The 19,050-nt window shown below is 39.2% G+C and overlaps 2 protein-coding genes across 8 annotated transcripts in view; one reads left to right on the top strand and one right to left on the bottom strand.

Moving 5' to 3' along the window:
- UBAC2 (UBA domain containing 2) overlaps positions 1-19,050 on the top strand; it is a 164,850-nt gene that overhangs the window by 32,758 nt on the left and 113,042 nt on the right. For both annotated transcript variants that reach the window (XM_070471457.1, XM_070471459.1), the window contains one exon: positions 70-179. In XM_070471457.1, coding sequence (XP_070327558.1) covers positions 70-179 — 110 coding nt within the window. The remainder of the gene's footprint in view (positions 1-69; positions 180-19,050) is intronic.
- On the bottom strand, positions 5,627-14,795 carry GPR18 (G protein-coupled receptor 18). 6 transcript variants are annotated; one of them, XM_020898579.2, is made up of 3 exons: positions 14,615-14,794; positions 9,151-9,580; positions 5,627-6,779 (listed from the first exon to the last, which is right to left on the bottom strand). In XM_020898579.2, exon 3 carries the CDS (start codon positions 6,743-6,745, stop codon positions 5,747-5,749), a length of 999 nt encoding a protein of 332 aa, XP_020754238.1. In that variant the 5' UTR covers positions 6,746-6,779; positions 9,151-9,580; positions 14,615-14,794; the 3' UTR covers positions 5,627-5,746. The 6 variants fall into 6 exon arrangements, with proteins under 6 accessions (XP_020754238.1, XP_020754240.1, XP_020754239.1 ...); XM_020898581.2 differs by having other exon boundaries at positions 9,151-9,205; XM_020898580.2 differs by lacking the exon at positions 14,615-14,794 and adding an exon at positions 12,976-13,552 and having other exon boundaries at positions 9,151-9,205.

Genomic DNA, 19,050 nt, shown 5'->3' with positions numbered 1-19,050 from the left:
GGTTTTAATTGAATAAAGGTTATTTTTAGAAGACTCTTCTCTCTAATGTTCTTCCTGTTTTGTTTTTAGTCCTTTTTGCTGGGCTCCTGGGTTTTGTCAGCGGTGGGTGACTTCATCCTTGTTGAAGCTGTGGGGTATTCCTTTGGTGTCACTGCAGCCAGGAATTTGCCTTCTGGATTGTAAGTAGCTCTCAAAGATTAGCTTAATTCATAACTATGTAAATCTGATTTAAAGTATTATTGTACATGAAAGTCAGTAAAAGAATATTTTAAGCTTTTAGATATAGTAAGAATTGATTTTATATGTAAAAAAATCCAGTGTATACATATGTTTTCATTATGTTCTTGAAGCAGATAAAATAGATCTGAAAAATAGATTTTATTCTCAGTCTTTTTTTCAGCTTTCAGATCTCATATTTTAGAGCATTTGAGATGAATTTTCTGTTGTGGTCCTGAATATGGAATTGTATTTTCATAGTTAAATTTCATCTTCATAACTTTAACTACTTAAATGCAAAAATACAACATTTAATTAGATTCAGTTAGGAAACAAAATTAGTTTGTTTGAAGTTAGGCTTCTGAAGAATGATGCTTTTGTAAAATGGTATTGTTTACAGATTTCCACCAAATATAAAAGAAAATCAATATATTGGTTATGACTTTGTGACCAATCTGCAATGGGCAACCTATGTTGCAGAGTGTTTGTGCTTTTGTATTGTGTTGGTCTTCTTTAAAAACAAAATGAAAAAACATGTATTAGTTTGTGTAATAACCAGCAGGAAGGAGCAGAGTTGTTAACACATACAAATGATATTAAAACATCTCTGAATAAAGTTTCTGAGACTGTATTTAAGAGATGAGATACTGTGAAGTAAAGACACCATATATTCAAAATTCATGTGTACTAACTTAAGCCTTATTTTAATTTTCAGTATGTGTTTTTGAGAACTATTAGGCTATGCAAGTATCTTGATCCAGCTTCACTTTGGATCTGTAGTTTTAAAATTTGGCTAATGATCTAATAGCTCTCACACTTAAAGTCGTTAATACTTAACAGTTGTGGTGAATTACTGAATTATTGGCATGAGTGTCGATCTTTAGTTGTCTTATGAATGTTTAATTCTGAATAGTCTTTTAGTGGAGACAGATAAAGTTCTGTGTCATAATTATGCAGTTTTTGAGCTTCATGGTTTGTGATTGCAGTTAGATTAAGAAGTTTAACTATTCTGCTGTTGTGGAAGATGGTATAGTCGATAAGGAATGATCCTGTATTGATTCAGAAAAGAAGTAGCATTACTGAATCTTTAGTTTTTCCCACACATTTCTCATTGAGACCAATTCTTTTGGTTCTTTATAAGACCTACTGAGTTGTGGAAAGGTTATGCATATCATGTATGTTTGTGTTAGAGTAAATTTAGGGAGTGGGTAGTAACATAGCTTTTGATTATTATTTACATTGTCTTCTTGTGAGGACTTTTTTTTCTACTGTACATAGAGTGGAGTGACAGTTATTTCTTTGTAATGAATGACATTTCTTTATGGGATCCTAACTGATACATATAAGGAATATTGATTCAATTTTGAAGTTGGTGGTAATTTTTTTTTTTAACCAATTCTTAAGGCCAGAAGACATTTGCCTATTTATATCTTAACTGATAGCAAGAATTTCAAATTTGGGTAAATTCAAAAGTTATAGGATCCCCTTTGGAAGACTGTGAATGTCAATTCAGACATTACCTAAATGAAACCATGTTTCCCTTTCTGTTATTGTATGGCTTATTTGAATCTTGAAGTATTCTCAAACATAGACTTCTTGGAATATAAATCTTTACTTCAATAAGTAAACTTTGCATTTTATAAATATATCTTTTATTTGATGGTGGCAAAGCTTCAAAAACTCAGGAAACTTTTTGGCCAATGTGCTTTATGTGCATTATGTGCCGTATTTTCCATATAATGTCTTTTTCATTCTCATCAGTGCCAAATTTATCTGCACTCCCAACAGTTCTTCACTTCTTATTTGTGTCTCTCTCTTTTTAACCTCACCACTATTAAAACTATAAAGGTCAGCAGTGGCCAACTGATTTCTGAAGCCAATGGCTTATTTTCACTTGTCTTATTTGACCTTTCAGTCGCAAACTATTTGCTTTTGGCATCCCATTATTTCATGAAATAACCTGCTCTCCTGAGTCCTAGTACAGTACTGTCTCCTGGTCCTTTTTGACCTTATTTATTACTCTTTGCAGTTGCTTTCTCAAACTTAACGCCAAAAGCTTTCTCTGTGCCATCTTGTCCACTCTCATGACTTCAGCTATCTTTAACATCTGTTGTGTCCCAGTTCTCTATTTCCAGTTCATATTACTTTCCTGATCTTTACTCGTATTTCCTAATGACTTCTAAGGCTCAGAGAAAATTTGTCATGTTTAGAACCTCTCACCTCCTCTGGTCACCTCTCTTTCTGTGCTCTCATCTCCTCCTCCTTCTGTACTCTATTTTAATTAAAGGCATTTCCATCTACATAGTCATCCAAGCTGGAACTCTTTCCCTTTTCTCGTTGTTGAAGTAGGTCACTGAGCCTTATTTGTTTAAATTGCTATATAAGTTATCCCTTCATTATGTATTGTCATTATCTCAGTCTTAACTAATCTTTAACTTTTCTTGCCTAGATTTTTATAATAGTTCTCTAACTAGTTTTCCTATCACCTGCAAAGCATTTCATGCAGTGTTTTCAGAAGTTGTCTTTCTAAAATAGAAGTTTGACTATACTAATCTTCCTTTTAAAAACCTTTAGATCCTTATTTTCTTCAGAATAAAAATCAGACTCCAAGATGGCCTCAAGCCTGGCTGGAATGGTGTGAATGGCGTAGGCTTTGCCATCAGGGGAACCAGACACAGTTGGGGTTTCCTCGCTCTGCCGTGTGGTACGTGTGTGTCATCTTGAGCCAGTCACTTCTCAGGTTCTGTTTCCGGAGCTCGGTTTGTAGAAGATCCTCATGTGTAAACTGGGGGGTCATACTCTGTACTGGACAGGGAGTTAACTAACCTATGCAAACATCCTAGCAGTAGTAACTTCCCCATCCCACCATGTGTGTGTGTGTATATATAGTTTTTTGTTTTTCTTTTTCTGTTTTCCTTCAAAGCCCTTATAATCTGACCCCAATCCAGAGTTTCCCATTCGTCATTCAGCTTTCCCATTAGTCATTCTTGACCTGCTATGTATTTGTATTCTTGTATCTGCTTGGTTTTCTCTCTGCACCCTGTTATCCTTCGGCAGGATTATTTGTCCTTTGCTATATAGTCCAACACATGTATTAAAATGCCTATTAGTGCTGATTGCTTCGCGTCATCCTTGTCATTATCTGGGCCTCCTGTCCCACCATCCTCGCCCACTGAGGGCAGACCAGCTTTCCGTACTTACTCTCTGTCTCACCCTCAGTAATGTTGAAGGGGTAGCCTTGGTTATAGTGTAGCCCCTTAAGACTGTAAGGTGAGGTCTTTTAATCACGGACATGTTCATCTCTTTTTCTGGTGCTTTACAAAGAAATTATACCTGGCATGTAATAGATTCTCGTGACTGACTTAATATTCAGAAAACGCAATCATTAGGTTTTGAAAGTAGCTATATGTATTAGTTTCTTCCAATAACCCATGCTTATCACACACTTGTCCTTACCTACCTATTATTTTTTTATTGTTAGTATTTATATGTGGATGTTATATATAGTTTCCCAGAATCAAATCACTCCAGAATAAGTAGAATTTTAAGTTTTACGTATCATATTAAAGTGTATCTGATTATAATGCTGAATAAAATTATTTTTAATTGTTTTAGATTATCTGTGTTTTATTGTGAGAACCGTGACATACATTTTCACTTTTTTGACTTTGTGTTGATAAAGCCTTTAGTTGTGTCATGTGCTCTCAAATTGTTCTCATCAAGAAAAGTCATTGCAGAGAAGTTGTCGTTTAATAAATTATGTGAGAGCAGGTTAATCTATGTAGGTGAGAGCAGGCTGTGACTGCATAGCACATATCAAATGGAGATTTCTCTTGTTTTAGCAATATTCACTTAATGATATTTAAGTATCTTGCTCGCTTGCCTAATAAAGCTAACACATTCAAGTGGTTTTCTCTTGTTGAGGAACTGCATCTCGGTATCATCTTGACTCCTTTTCGTTGTGTAGCTATGAGAATGTTTACATTTTGTGAGCTCGTTTGCTTTTTACTATTGAAAAATTGGTGGTTGACATGAAAGGAGAGCTAAACCTGGTTTCTAATGCTGGTGCTTTAGCTGAGCAAGTCACATAACCTCTGTGGACCTCATTTTCTTTATATTGAAAGCAGAAGGACTAGACTGGAAGACCATCTAAGAGATCTTCTAGTATGAAAATGCTGTTTTATGATTGGGTTCCTTTGTGTTTCTCTTTTTTTTTTTCCTTTAATATTTATTTGCCCATGTTATAGAAATATATTTATAGCCAGTGTATTTATTTGATTCTTAGTCCCATTAGGAGATGATCATGCTGGCTATTCAGCAAAGAGGAAGTTACTGTTGACTCATTTATGTGCTTTCATAATATTTAGAGTAATATGTTTACAGATTATAGTTCACTTCCTTTCCTTTTTAAATGGAGAAGTCACTTGGTTACTTTGTTAGGAGAAATTAAATGATAAGGCTTGGATATGAATCCAAAGTCTCTGACTAGTAAAACAGTCAATCCTAAAGGAAATCAACCCTGAATACTCATCAGAACGACTGATGCTGAAGCTGCAATACTTTGGCCACCTGATATGGAGAGCCCACTCATTGGAAAAGACCCTGATGCTAGGAAAGATTGAGGGCAAAAGGAAAAGGGGGTATCTGAGGATGAGATGGTTAGAATAGCATCACTGACTCAACGGACATGAATTGAGCAAACTCCAGGAGATAATGGAGGACAGAGGAGCCTGGTGTGTTGCAGTCTATGGGGTCACAAAGAGTAGGACATGATTTAGCAACTGAACAATAAATGTATTTCACCATATAGCAGAAACCTCATGTCATGGGAATGAACTTAGATTATTGGGCAGAAATAGGGTGTCAGGTTCGGTTTCCCCCACTAGTCTGAAGTAGAGTCTGGCGCATACTAGGCTCTCAGTGTTTATTGAGTGGCTGTGGTCTGTTTCCAAAGGAAAATGAATTCTGTGGAGGGGAGGGCTGAAGGCAATGACCTTTATCACCCCTCGGGTGTTTGCTTTACAGCAGTAACAGTGATGAGTTGAATATAGTTGTTTGTATAGGAATCCCAGAAGTTTTATGTTTAGAACACAAAGAACTGGATTTAGACCACCATTTCTGAGCGTAAATCAAACCAAAGGGAGCTGCATCTAGTTGGAAAATAATTCAAATTATTTTAAACAGTAGCTCAATTATTTGAGATCAGGTGATTCTCACTTGCACATAGGGTTAAATCCAAACAGTCAATGATGTATTTAGATAAGGCTTGAATCTGAAACATGAATTGGATGCTTTTCTCCCAGTCATTCATGCAAGTGTTTTATGTAAGTTTTTAAAATAAAAATAATGAATTAGAATGTTTCAGTATATTTAATTATGCTACCACAATAATAAGATTCCACAAAAGAGGAAGGGTTTTTAAAGATTATTTTATTCAGGAGAGAAGGGACTTGTTGATATCCTAGAGAATATCCACTCACCCTAAGATAGTTAAGTGTATTTGAAGATCTTGAAGGCCAACAGTGAGGATTCATAGCATTTCACTGTTTACGTTGCTTAGTGACCGTAAGCTACCTGAGCGGAAGCTCTTTCTGCGTACGCTCCGAAGGTAATTACGGTAGAGCATGACGCTAATGACTCGAGCCTGAAATTGTTTCGAAACGATGTAGTAGAGAATCACGTCCAGACAAGTGCTGAGGTTCATGAGGAAGGTGGTGAAGGCTCCCCAGGGGTTGTAGCTGTTCTCATCCCCTCCCAGCATCAGGAAAGCAAAGCAGATGTGGAAGGGCATGAAGCAGACCAGCACCTGCACCATCAGCGTGATGATAATCCGGATCGACTTCTCTTTGACCTTTGGCTTCAGCTTAGAGGTCTTACCGTGAAGAAGACTATGGATAATGACCAAGTAGCACCCAATCATGATGAACAGAGGAATCAGGAAAAAAAATACCAGTCGAGTGAAGTTCAGCGCGTTAATAGCTTTTAAGTAAATGATGTCAGAAATCTTGAGGCAGGTGGCGGGGGTGGAGGAGGCTGTGTCTGGATCTTCATAGAGCAGCAGGAGGGGGATGGTGGTGGTCAGGGTCATTATCCAGACGCCCACACATGCCATCACGGCCTTGCACGTGTTTTTGAGTTCCTTGGCATATTTTGGCTGTACGATGGCCATGTATCTGTCGGCACTAATAAAAGCAAGAAGCCACAGAGCAATACTTGGGTAAAAGACTGTGAGAGCCCCAAGAATCTGGCAAAAGTACTCTCCAAAAGGCCATTCACCTTTTGCATAATAAAACATCCGAAAGGGTAGGCTCATTATAAATATCAAGTCCAGTAGTGCCACGTTCATCATATAGATGGTCACAGTGGTTCTCTTCTTGGTGGTACAACTGAAAACCCATAAGGCAGTGACATTAACAAATAATCCAATGATGAAGATGCAGCTGTAGAAGACGAGGGCTGCAATCTTGTATTCATCTGGATGTGGGTCAATAGGAAGGTCAGGTTGCGTTTGACTCTGAGGAGTGGTCATCTTATAGCTCGTTGGTGGACATGACACTTAGAAACTGTAAAATAGAAATAGGAATGAAACCCTTAGTTGAAAAATAAATGCTTAACATTCTTACAGTCAGCTTGGCATGTCAGTGGATTTTGATAATACTATATGTGGTAGAGTCAAGGCATGTGTCTTGGTATTTGTTAAGAAATACACTCCCTGGGTACTAGCACTAATATGGACTAGCCCATTAAGATGGTTTCTGGTGTGTCACAGTGCCCTGGCCAGTGTATTCATCTTCTGTCTCCCGTAGTATGGGATTGGGTAGCAGTTGTTCCTGTACTAGGCATCCTTTGTTTGGGACTACTTGGGGAAAGGCCATTCTGAATTTTGACTCTTAAGTTTGTCACTTTTTATCATGTTTATTCTGTTTAAATACTTGGTAACTCAGTAATGTCTGATTTTTACTCATTAAATATAATTTTAATATATAATGGATTATTACTCATTAAATATAAAATATTAATATAAAATTATGTATTAGAAAGTAAAGAAACCATATAGCTGGTTGACTACCGAATGGTCACAGTAATTCTCATTTGAGAGCTGGAGGTTTTCCTTCTTACTGCTGTGTTGTCCACACTGCCTGATGAGTACATAGTAGATGCTCAGTTTGCTGGATTGATGGGTAAGTGCAGGAAGGAGCCTTTGGCAGGGTGACCCACAGTAGCTACTCTCTAGTTTGTCAATGAAACCTTGCTTAATTGGCCATTAAATCTACTTTTCTTTTAAGTGGCAAACAGTTCTTCATAGCATCATGTTCTAAGCTATCGTAGGTTAGAAACAGCAGTTCTTGTGCCATGGTGTACAAATTAAGAGCTTGACTCTTAAAAACAATAGACAGGCTAGTTTTTAACGTGTGCAGTTGGGACCATCTAATGCTGAATCCTCCAGATGGTGTTTACCAGTGTCCCAGAAGGAGATTTCATGGCTACAGGGGTGCACAGGGCACATCACCTTGAAAATAAGCTGTTTCTAGTATAGTAACTTTCAACTCCTCACTCTGCTTAGACACAGAAACATAAGTATTGTTTGTCAATTTTAATTTTTAAAGGAGTATCAGAAACAAGTATTTATTAACAAGAAGTCACTCAGTGACTTTATGTGTTTGCAGAAACTGTATAATTTCTACCCCTCACCCCACCGGCAATGCCCATTTCTACTGGAAAGGAGTTTAGTTGTGATTGTAAATATCATTGACCCCCCGCCCCCCTGTGTGATACTTCCATCACCCACGATATAACATCAACAGCAGTGATTTTAAAAATAGACTTGCTACAAAGAGATGGAACCTTGTGGCATCCCCCTTGAAATAAGGAGGTGTAAGAAAGTTTCCTTCAAAAATGTCACTTTGCAGAGTGGGCTTCCTCTCGTTCAACCCTGAGGCTCTTTAGTGAAAACTGTGGGGGAGATTGGCCATCTGCTCAGTGACATTGTGGGCAGTAAATTAAAATTAACTAGAGCAGTTGCTGTGGACAAAGACAAGATAGGACTTTGTTTTCTTCCTCCCTCCCTCCTTCCTACCTTTCCAAGTTTGCCGAATATTTAGGTTAAATACAATTTTTTAAATAGAATTCTACATATTTAAAAGCCTGTGTTAATTAAAATTTCCACCTATTCAGGTGACTGGAATATTAATTTCTGTAAAATGAGAAAAATACTACATAGAGAAGTTAAATCTCTAGTATCATACAAAAAAAATCATTTTAGAGACTTGGCTCTTATTTTTAACTTTCAACGAATTTTTCCACAGTAGAAATTGTAATATAAATGACATTTTGTATCCTTCTTTTCTTTTGTGTCAGAACTCCCTCCACCCATCCTCATCCCTGATTTTTGTCCCAGAAATTCCTTACTTACAAACCTCTTCTGAATGAATCTTTTTCTCCTTCTTGGGCTCAGGCTGACTTTATGTCATGAACAGTTGTGCTCATTTGCTTAAAGTTGACTAAAATCTGTGTGACGCATCTGTTTTAAAAGCATTACCATATAGTTGTACTCTATACACACACAACATTTTTGGATAAATATTGAAAAATGATTAGCTTGTAAGTCAGCGTTTTAAAAGCTTTTGACATTCTTTGAAACAGTGTAATTGAAAACCAAGTGATAAAGACTCCTGAAGATACTTACAATTTATTATATCAACATTCTCTGTAAGTTGACAAAAACTACGTTTACTATTAACATAAAAAATACTGAAAATAAATGAAAATCATATTAATAACATAGGAAGATGACAGTATAACCCATTTGAAGGTCCTTCACCAACATAATTTCAGCAACATATTATTAAAATAAAGCAAAGATCTTGAGATTTAACAAATAAGTACAACATTACTTCTGACAATCTGTGATAAAACTGATTAAATGCTACTTACCTCTTGACCATCAAAAGGCTGTGTTTGGGAAGAACATGTTTTGGTAAACACAGTTCTGTAACAGAAATATCTTTGAGTTGCTTGTGTTAAAATAGCTCTTTCTAGAAACTGTGTATTTAAGAAACGCTATATTTCTTTTGTTTTAGGCTCTTCCGTTGCTTTAAAAAGTTGTTTCAGATCTAATACTCGGTATAGGACTTGATGCTCGCTCAGCTGCAATTGCTGCTTTGTCTCTTTCAGGAAGTGCTCGCTGAAATAAGGCTTTTTCAAGTTATGACTTTGCCCTGGATGTGGTTTTTCTCTTTCACAAATGATTTGTTTATGAGGTCATGCTTAGCATAAGCTCCCTTTGAAATCATGGCATGTATTTAAGAAAATCACAGAAAAATGTCTTCACTTTGTTTACTTTGGTGCTTAAAGCCTGCATCATCTGTTGAAGGAGAATGGGATTTGATATTGACTAGAATAGAATTCACAGTATAATTTATTCACTTTCTAAGCTGTGTGACTTTATTTAGTTACTTAAACACCATGAACCTCTGTTCCTTAGTTTCTGTAGAGCTAAAATAGAGGTAAAAGCCATCTGGTAGGATTGTGAGGACTCTAAACCAGGAAAGTCCAAGTGCTAATCTGGCACTTAGTGGGAACCCTTTACTTCAAGTTCCTAAAATCATCGAATATCTACTTTTTGCTACTAAAATATTTCTAAATGGTAGAAATTTGGACACCCTCAGTTACTTGGTTCAGCTTTTCACATACTTTTCCCTACTTTGATTTGCTTTATTTTTTAAGTCCCCAGTGTTTCATATCCCTTGTCTGTCACATGGAAGACTAGAAGTAATTTCTTTGGCAAAAACATCCCTATGAATTGCTAAGAAAGGACTCTGGGAAGCAGCAATGGAGACACAGACATGGAGAATAGACTTATGGACACGACTAGGGGGTTGGGGAGAAGGAGAGGGTGGGAGTTATGGAGAAAGTAACACAGAAACATACATTAACATATGTAAAATAGATAGCCAATGGAAAGTATGACTCAGGGAACTCAAAATGGGGCTTGATAACAACCTAGAGGGGTGGGATGGCGGGGGGGTGGGATGTTCAAGTGGGAGGGGACATGGGTAAACCTATATCTGATTCATGCTGATTTTGGTAGAAGCCAATGCAATATTGTAAAGCAATTATCCTTCAATAAAAATAAATAAACCAAAAAAAGTAAATAAAAAAAAGAAAGGACTCTGGGAGTCTTGAGTGGAATAATTTACATACTAGGAGTATTTTAACCTAAGAAGGGAAGTGAAAGCAAAGAAAAGAGAAGTGAGCAACTCCAATCATTGCCTACTTGGCTATATTAACTTTTTTTTCTTCTTCTTTAAAAAAAAAATCATAATTTCATTTGCTTGTCCTAAAATTTTAGTTATCTTTATACTTTGTTATGCATGATTTGCCAGCTTTTAAAAGGTACGTGAACTTAACAGTTTTTTTTATTTTTTTTTTTATTTAAGACAGCTTGTGGGCACATGCTCTTTTATTTCTTCCGAACAAAACTGTAGTAAATCTGTGACTTACAAATTATTTAGACCCTTTCCTTTGGTGATTAAAATACTTTTGATTGTGATAATGCTAGGTGAATGGGTTTTAGAAGCACAAGCAGCAACCCCGAGCTACAATTTCTTGTGTAGATGGATATTCAAGGCCCAGTGTGGGCCAGTGACTTGCTGAGAACTCAGACACCCAGGTCTAGTCTCTTCTGGTACCAAGTTCAGTACCCTCCCTTTTCTGCCCTGGCTGCTGTAAAGACTTTCCACTGTGAGGTGATTATATTGATACTATTCACTAGACGTGATATGCTCATTGCTGAGTTACATTATAATCAGTTTTTTACACACAGAGTTATATTTCATATGCAGGAGTTTGATATTTTACCTGGAGATAGGAACCTCTTATCTGCAGATCCAATCTTTTCATTGCCCTGCTTTCATATAGCCTGTAACAGGTCTTCTAAAATTCATTGCTGATTAGTGTTCTGCTGCTGCTGCCGTCAGTAGGTATGGAAAGGCATAGATCTCATTAAGAAAAGGCCCCTTGTCTGCGCAGGGAGATTCCTTTTTCTGACTGACAGTCTCTCAGGGGGAGGCCCCAAGGGACACAGCTTGAGGGTGGGCCCTGTCTTTCTCTCCATCCTAGCCTAATGCAACTTCCTACTCCTGGCCTTTCACAGGCTGTTAAACCAACCTGTGATACTCCTTCCCACCACACCCCCATCTCTTGATGTGGCTGGCTGCTATTTATCCTAAAAGTTTTAGGTTAGATGTTCCCTTTCCCACGAAATCTTCTCTGACCCCTGAAGCTGGTTGGTTATTCGTGCCTGTAAGGTTCTTTAGCACTGGCTTCTTATCCCTGTAGCGGCATGTATTTGTGTTATTATTGGGTCTTTACTTGCCTTTTATCCTCCTCTAAATTGAGTCCTTGAGGGTTTGCATGTGTTGTGTATGTATGTTTAGCTGCCATTTAGTAAATACTGGTTGAACGTATGATTGAAAACATAGGTGAAGAGGTCGAGGGTTGAGGGAGTCATGGATAAAATATTGAGCCCAGTGTCAGCATCAGGGACATTCTGACTTGCTGTTGTGAAGGGAACCTGCCAATTGCAAGGACAACAGAGACAAGACCACCGCCTCACCCCACCCCCACCCCCAGCACTGCAGCGCTTAGCACTGTTCTCTGTTTCCAGGCTTCTCACAGTGATTCTATGTTGGAAAAGAATTTCGGTTAAAAAAAAAATTCCCCCAAACCATTTGGCAGCAAGTGAGTAAACAGTGGATCAAGAATTAAACTTTTATGTCTAGTTTGCTTCTTCAATACTTGAACCTCATGAATTTTTTATTCAAATGGAAGAACTTGTCTCATTTGGGGATCATTCTTGCAGCTTTAATTTCCTTACTTATGTTGGGATATGAGTGAAAGAAAATTTTCACCTTGCAAAAGAGGGATTTCACAGAGTTCCCTTCACCTTATGGAATCATCCATTTCAGGTCCATTTTTGAATTCTGGTTTAGGTACTAAAAGCCCCAAATGAATTTTTATTTTAGCTCTCGAGTCCAGTTTTAGAGCGAATATAATTTAGTTAAGCCAATTTTACAATTATCGGTAAGAGTGTAGTTAATAGACTTAACACAGTTAATCCCCATTATAAAAGCATGCTCTTATATCAAGAGATTTATTTTGTCTGTGCCACAGATAAAACTGTATTTCTCATTCTTAATACACTTCTCTTTTCCTCAGTGGATATGAGGCTTATCCTGGTTCCTCAGACCAGTGTTGTGAGGAGGGCCCTGCTGTTACTGTTTATCTTGCCCAGTGAAGGGGGCCCTCAGCAGACAAGGGCAGAGCAGTGGGTGGACGGCCAGTCCCCACAAGGAAGAGGTGGGGCGGCAGACAAGAGTGAGAATCTTACCCTGCCCTGATGGTCTCCCACTTTGATGTTAGGAATCTTTGTGCCCTACCCCTTTTCTTTTTCAAGCTTGCTTCTGAATTCACTGCTTTTTTGTGTGTGTGGAGAGGGCCAGGTGTGTTGCATAGTGGTTTCTGGATGAAGAAGGCTGAGATAATGTTTGTCTACATCTATGTTATTGTAACTCCAACAACTTAACAGCTCTAGTCTTATAGCCAAACTGGTTGTCAACCTCCTTTCAACCTCCTGTAGAAAACTTGATTTTCTAAACAGTATTGTAAATTCAGCATTTCCCAGATTCCTTTTCCCCAGCAATTTTTGTCCAGCTTCACAATTTTACAGACACATAGACAATCAGATGGTTTACTTACCTCACAGCAAAGAAGTTGAATCCAGATAACCAAAGTGATAGATAATTCTAGTTAGATCTAAACTGACAAAGTAGAGTTGCCTAAAGATATTAAAGATTCTTTCACTTAGAGGATCTTAGGAGAAGGCTTCTATATGGCAGTGAAAGCACTCCTATATTCCCTAAAATCCCAGGTCAAGAGTTTGTGGGGTGACGTTTCACTCACTGCCTGGAGAGTCATTCGGGGTCCCCAGGGCACAACTAGTTGAGTAGAACTCTGGTTATTGTGATGTACTGGGCTGCCCCCTACAGATTCTGGTCTCACAGTTCAAGGAGATAGTATGTGTAGAGAGAGATGAATTTCTAGGGGAAAATGTCTAGTAGTATGGTGAAACAGCAGTTTAGAAGAAAAAGGTAGTGTGGAGAGTCAAGACTGGTAAAGAAATAAGGGGTGTGTTACTGAGTTACTTAAATCCAACATTGTGTACTAGTGTGTGTGATGGAAGCTTTTAGTATCGTATTCTGAAAAGTACTGCATGTTTATAGGTTGAAGGTTATTGGTTTTAAAAGAGTTACTTAGGATTTTTTAAAAAAAATTATCTCTGTCTTTACTCTTATCTGTATTATCAGGGGTAAAGAGTCATCAGGCAGAGGTCTAAGTGCTTTACATGGGTCATAGAATTTAATCATCATGCCAATAGCAGAGTATGTTGAGGACACAATAGTAGTTTCGATGGTGTAACCCAGGGATATTTACTCAAGATTCTCAGATTGTGAGATTGTGTTGTGCTCTTTCTCTGTTATGGTGGTGTACTTTCTTTCAGTAAGTTTTGCTGAGGTTGGTCTTACTTAGTAGAGAATAGTCAAAGTAGTCATTCAATCTGTAGCAAAAAAAATCTGAGGAAATAGAACTTCCTGTCCTATCCCTGTTTCTCACCAGTGATTTGATATTCCCCAGGAAAAGTTTTGTAGCTGGATTCTGTCAGCCTGTAAATTTAATTTTGCAAGGGAGATTGCTGCCATTCCATGAGCCAAAGACTTTGAAGCATTCAAGAAAGGGTGTATCCAAATGGTCAGTAAACATGTGTGAGTACGCCCAACTTCATAAGTATTCAGGGAAGTAAAAATTGAAACTGTCATAAGGATGTTACTACCCACACACCAAAGTGGCCACAGTGAATAAGACTAATAAGAAGTGTTGGTGAGGGTATAGAGCAACCCGGAACTCTTGTGCATGGCCGATGGGAGCTTAAATTTGGCAGACAGCTGGATATTAAGTGCTAAGATGAAGATAGATACACCTGTGACTCAGATTCCACTCCTTGGTAGAAATGCATGTTCCTGTGTACCAGGAGATGATAGATAACAATGTTCATAGGAGCGTTATTTCTAATTGCTCCAAATTAGGAACAGCCTACATGTTCAGCAACTGTAGAGTTGATAAATCAGTTGTGTAAACAGTTTTCTGCTTTTTACAATCAAAATGGATCATACAGGAGGTGCATGTAACAGCATGGACAAATGTAGTGTATATGGTGTGAAGCGAGAAAAGCCAGACACAAAGGAATTCATACTGTACGAGTCTATCTGTATGAATTTCAGAAAGTAGGCCAAACTGAAATAAAACGTTTAAGGATTCACACATAGGCAGTAAAACTCACCAAAAGGTTTGTGGGTTGTGGGAGCCTGTTTTTAGAGGTGGGAGTTGGAGGTGTCTGTGGATCTCTCTCTTTCACCAGTGTGTTGTTATTTCACCCCTTGATTGGACACTCATCCCTATTATTCACATTTTGGGTCTCTCTTGTTGACAAGGACCTGATCCATCTGTCTTCACATGTCTCAGAGCACCTAGCACCGTGCTTAGCACACAATAGACCTCAATAAATAGGCTTTCTGACTTCACTAGCGTGCGTGTGTTTCTTTTTCTGTAAGAAAGAAAACTACCATGTCCCTCCAAAATGAATGTATAATATATCTAAATAGATATGATTACAAAGACATATCAAGCAAGAAAAATGAGACAAGAGATAGAGTTGGTTGAGGAAAGGCCCCAGGGCGAATGTGTTTTCGCAAGATCAACACTCACAGTGTATCAGAGAAGTTGATGCAGTTTGTTTAATATAGTAGAACTTGAATTGCCTGTGTTTTCTGCTGTCCCATACTGGTTGACCTTGAAGGCTGCTTTGACATGAACACTGTGCCTTTACTGCCACCTACAGGTGACAGCCAGCCATGGCGCGCTTCTCCTTCCCATGATTTGAAGCCTCAGGGAGATTGAAATCTCCCTGTGTTTTCAAAAGCTGTTAGTTGGTACAAGATAATACAGATCTTTGTGTGCTATGTTAATTTATCAGTATTCCTACATTATGTAGTATTATGTAGGAGACATATCCTCATTCCTCTAAAATATTTTGGCTTAGAGACCTTTCCTGGGAAGCATCCTGTTGTTTTTAGGAAACTGTTTTCCTCTATAGGACTTTGCGTTCTTGGGCTAGGACTTTGAGAAAATTCCACTTTAAATGTTATTTGTGCCCGATATTCTAGTAAGAGTCAGGCATAAAGGTGACCTTGGAACAAATTTGATAATGGCTTCAATTTTTTTAATGGTGGTAGAATGTACACAACATAAAATTTACTGTCTTAACCATTTTTAAGGTACAGTCAGTAGTGTTACGTACATTCACATTGTTGCCCAGCCAATCTCCAGAACTTTCCTCTTCCCAAACTGAAACTCCGTGCTGGTTAAACGGCTCCCCCAGCCCCTGGCCGCCACCGTTCTGCTGTCTATGTGAATTTGCCTCCTGTGTGCCTTGTATAAGTGTATATCCTTTGTGACCAGCTTAATTCACTTCACATAATGTTATCAAGGTCCATTCGAGTTGGAACATGTGTCACAGTGTTCTTCCTTTTTAAGGATGAGTAATAATCAGATGTATGGATATATTACATTTTATTTATCCACTCATCTGGTAATTGATACTTGGTGTGCTTCCATGTTTTGGCTCTTGTGACTAATGGGAGTACACATGTCGCTTTGAGACCCTCCTTCAGTTCTTTTGGGTATACATCTGGAAGTGAAATTGCTGGATCATGTGGCAATGCTATTTTTAAATTTTTAAGGAACCACCATACTATTTTCCATAGCAGCCATTCCATTTTACATTCCCAGCTGCAATGCACAAGGGTTCCAATTTCTCTACATCTTTGCCAACATTTATTTTCTGTTCTGTTTTGTTTTGATAATAGCCATCCTAATGGGTTTGAGGTGGTGTCTCATTGTGGTTTTGATTCTGTTTCCTGATGATTATTGATATGGAGCATCTTTTTACATGCTTATCGGTCATTTGTATACCTTCTTTGCAGAAATTAAGTCCTTTGTCCATTTTTAACCAGTTTTTGTTGTTGTTAACTTCTAGGAGTTCTTTATATTTTCTGCGTATAATCCTTTATCAGATAATATGATTTGCAGATATTTTCTTTTATTCCATAGGCTGCCTTCTTAACTCTGCTTGTATCCTTTGATGCAAGGCAATGTTTTGGACATAGTTTTAGGTCCACCCAGTTATCATATTCTCATGACAAGGATGAATTGAAAAGCTTTAAAAATTTAAATGTTAAGATAGGGCAGGGTAGATTTTCCTCCATTTGTCCTTTAGAGACTTTCCCCAGTGACTTAATCTGAAGAGTATTTATCTCCAGTCCTTATGCCTTTCCTTCATCCAGCAGGGTGAGCAGAAGCAAGCCATATCCCAGAGTTGGCTCACTTCAGAGCCTTCCACTTTCAAGTGCTTCTTACACTCTGGAAATTGCCTGTATTATTGCAATAATATGAAAATGAAAGAATAGCATTTACCTTTCTGTATTGTTTTCATTCCCTGCTTAGCCTGATAAATATGTATCAATGATTGCTTCAAAAATAAGAGCATGTTTGCTCATGAAATTTGCAAATTACAAAAGCTTCGGGAGATATGTTAGGAATAGCAGAGCAGAGAAAATCCTGTGGTGTGTCTGTGGTAAAGAACCCACCTGCAATGCAGGAGACGCAGGTTCGATCCCTAGGTCAGAAAGAACCCCTGCAGGAGGAAATGGCAACCCACCCCAGTCTTCTCGCCTGGGAAATCCCACGGAAGAGGAGCCTGGGAGGAGCCTGGCGGGCTACAGTCCACGGGGTCGCAAGCCTGTGAGACAGTGCTGCGACATGCCTGCTGGCTGACCCGGATGTGCCTGTGGATGGTGTAGGTAGTTGGACAACACGCGCAGCCCTGGAGGTCGCTGTCTGCGTCAGGACAGGAGGGGATCACACCTGCCCTGGGAGGGGCAGCTGTGGATGCAGGCCGTGCTGATCCTGGAGAGGAGAAGGGCAGAACAGGCTTCAGCTGTCATAGGGACTGCTCGAGGAAAGAGGAGTTAAAAGTTGGGGCATGTAGGGCACGGCCAAGGGTGGGTGACGATGCACCTATAGCGATGCTGCTGGAAGTTACTGGGCTTGGTGAGGGCTAGCTCGGAGGCACTGTCTGTCTCCAGGCGAAGTGACTCCCGTGGGAGGCACTGACTTGCTGACTCAAAGACTCTCAAGCAGAGGCTGGAAAGGCAGCAGGCAGGGACGTCCAGGAAACCCACAAGTTGGGTAGGTGGCAGGAGTGAAATTCCCATGAAAGCCCTGGAAACTCCTGTGCTCTTCTTCATGGTGGGATTCGCTGGTTGGCTTGGAGAACTAGAGACGTTAAAAGGAGTCCAGCAGAGGGACAGGTGTTTCCCATGAGAATCTCTGCAGCCCAGTGGTGTACAGTGACCTTGTCCTCCGGTCCTCTCAGTAACAAAGTATATGCATCCATGAGGGGGTGAATGGGTAAAGAAAGTGTGCTGTGTACACACACACACACAACACAGAGTGACCTTGTCCTCCTTTCCTCTCAATAACAAAGATATACATGTTCATCAGTGGGTGAATGGATAAAGAAAATGTGTTGTGTACGCGCACACACAAACACACACACACACACACCGAGTGACCTTGTCCTCTATCATCTCAATAACAAAGATATATGTGTCCATCAGTGGGTGAATGGATAAAGAAAACATGGTGTGTACACACACACAGAGTGACCTTGTCCTCCTGTCTTCTGAATGACAAAGACATGCACAGCCATCAGTGGGTGAATGAATAAAGAACGTGTGGTGTGTACACACACACACACACACACCCTGGAATATTTACCCAGCTTTATAAAAAGAAGGAAGTCCTGTCATTTGCAGCAACATGGACAGACTTGGAGGGTGTTACGTTAGGTGAAGTAAGTCAGACAGAGAAAGACAAATACTGCATGCATGATCTCACTTATATGTGAAATCTTACAAAATATAGCTCACAGATATAGAGAACAGACTGCTGGAGGTGGGGGGGAGGCAGGTGGCAAAATGGGTGAAAGAGATCAAAAGGTATAAAATAATTTCTGGGGATGCAGTGTGCAGCACAGTGACTGTAGTTCATACTACTGTATTGAGTGTTTGAAACTTACCAAAGGAGTAGATCTTAGGAGTTCTCATCAGGCATCCAGGACTGGTGACCACATGGAGACGGAGGAAGAGTGCAGAGCGGCTGGCTGACTTGGAGAGAGCGCGGAGTTCTCAGTCCTTTCCCTGTGTCTTGCCCCGTGCGTCTCTTCCTCTGGCTGGCCCTCAGTGGGTGAATGGATAGAGAAAGTGTGGTGTGTGCGCACACACAGAGTGACCTTGTCCTCCTGTCCTCTCAGTAACAGATACATGCGCATCCATCAGTGGGTGAATGGGTAAAGCAAGCGTGGTATGTACACACACACACACAGCGACCTTGTCGTCCTGTCCTCTTAGTAACTCAGAGATATACACGTCCATCAGTGGGTGAGTGGATAAAGAAAATGTGGTGTGTACACACACACAGAGGGACCTTGTCCTCCTGTCTTCTCAGTGACAGAGAGAGTTATGTCCTCTTACAATATGTCCTCTTATAATAAACTGGTAATCTAGCTAGAGAAAAAAAACACAAACGACATCATCACAAGAAAAAAGTTTTGTAACTTTGTAAATGGTGAAGGATGTTAACTAGACTTACTGTGGT

Source organism: Odocoileus virginianus, chromosome 8, assembly GCF_023699985.2.
Source record: "Odocoileus virginianus isolate 20LAN1187 ecotype Illinois chromosome 8, Ovbor_1.2, whole genome shotgun sequence".
Taxonomy (NCBI): domain Eukaryota; kingdom Metazoa; phylum Chordata; class Mammalia; order Artiodactyla; family Cervidae; genus Odocoileus; species Odocoileus virginianus.
The sequence above is the reverse complement of the archived record's forward strand: the minus strand, read 5'-3'. Positions and strand labels throughout refer to the sequence as shown.

Bases quoted from the DNA above. Each gene is read 5' to 3' on its own strand.
- GPR18 (XM_020898584.2), bottom strand. From the start codon at position 6,745: ATGACCACTCCTCAGAGTCAAACGCAACCTGACCTTCCTATTGACCCA.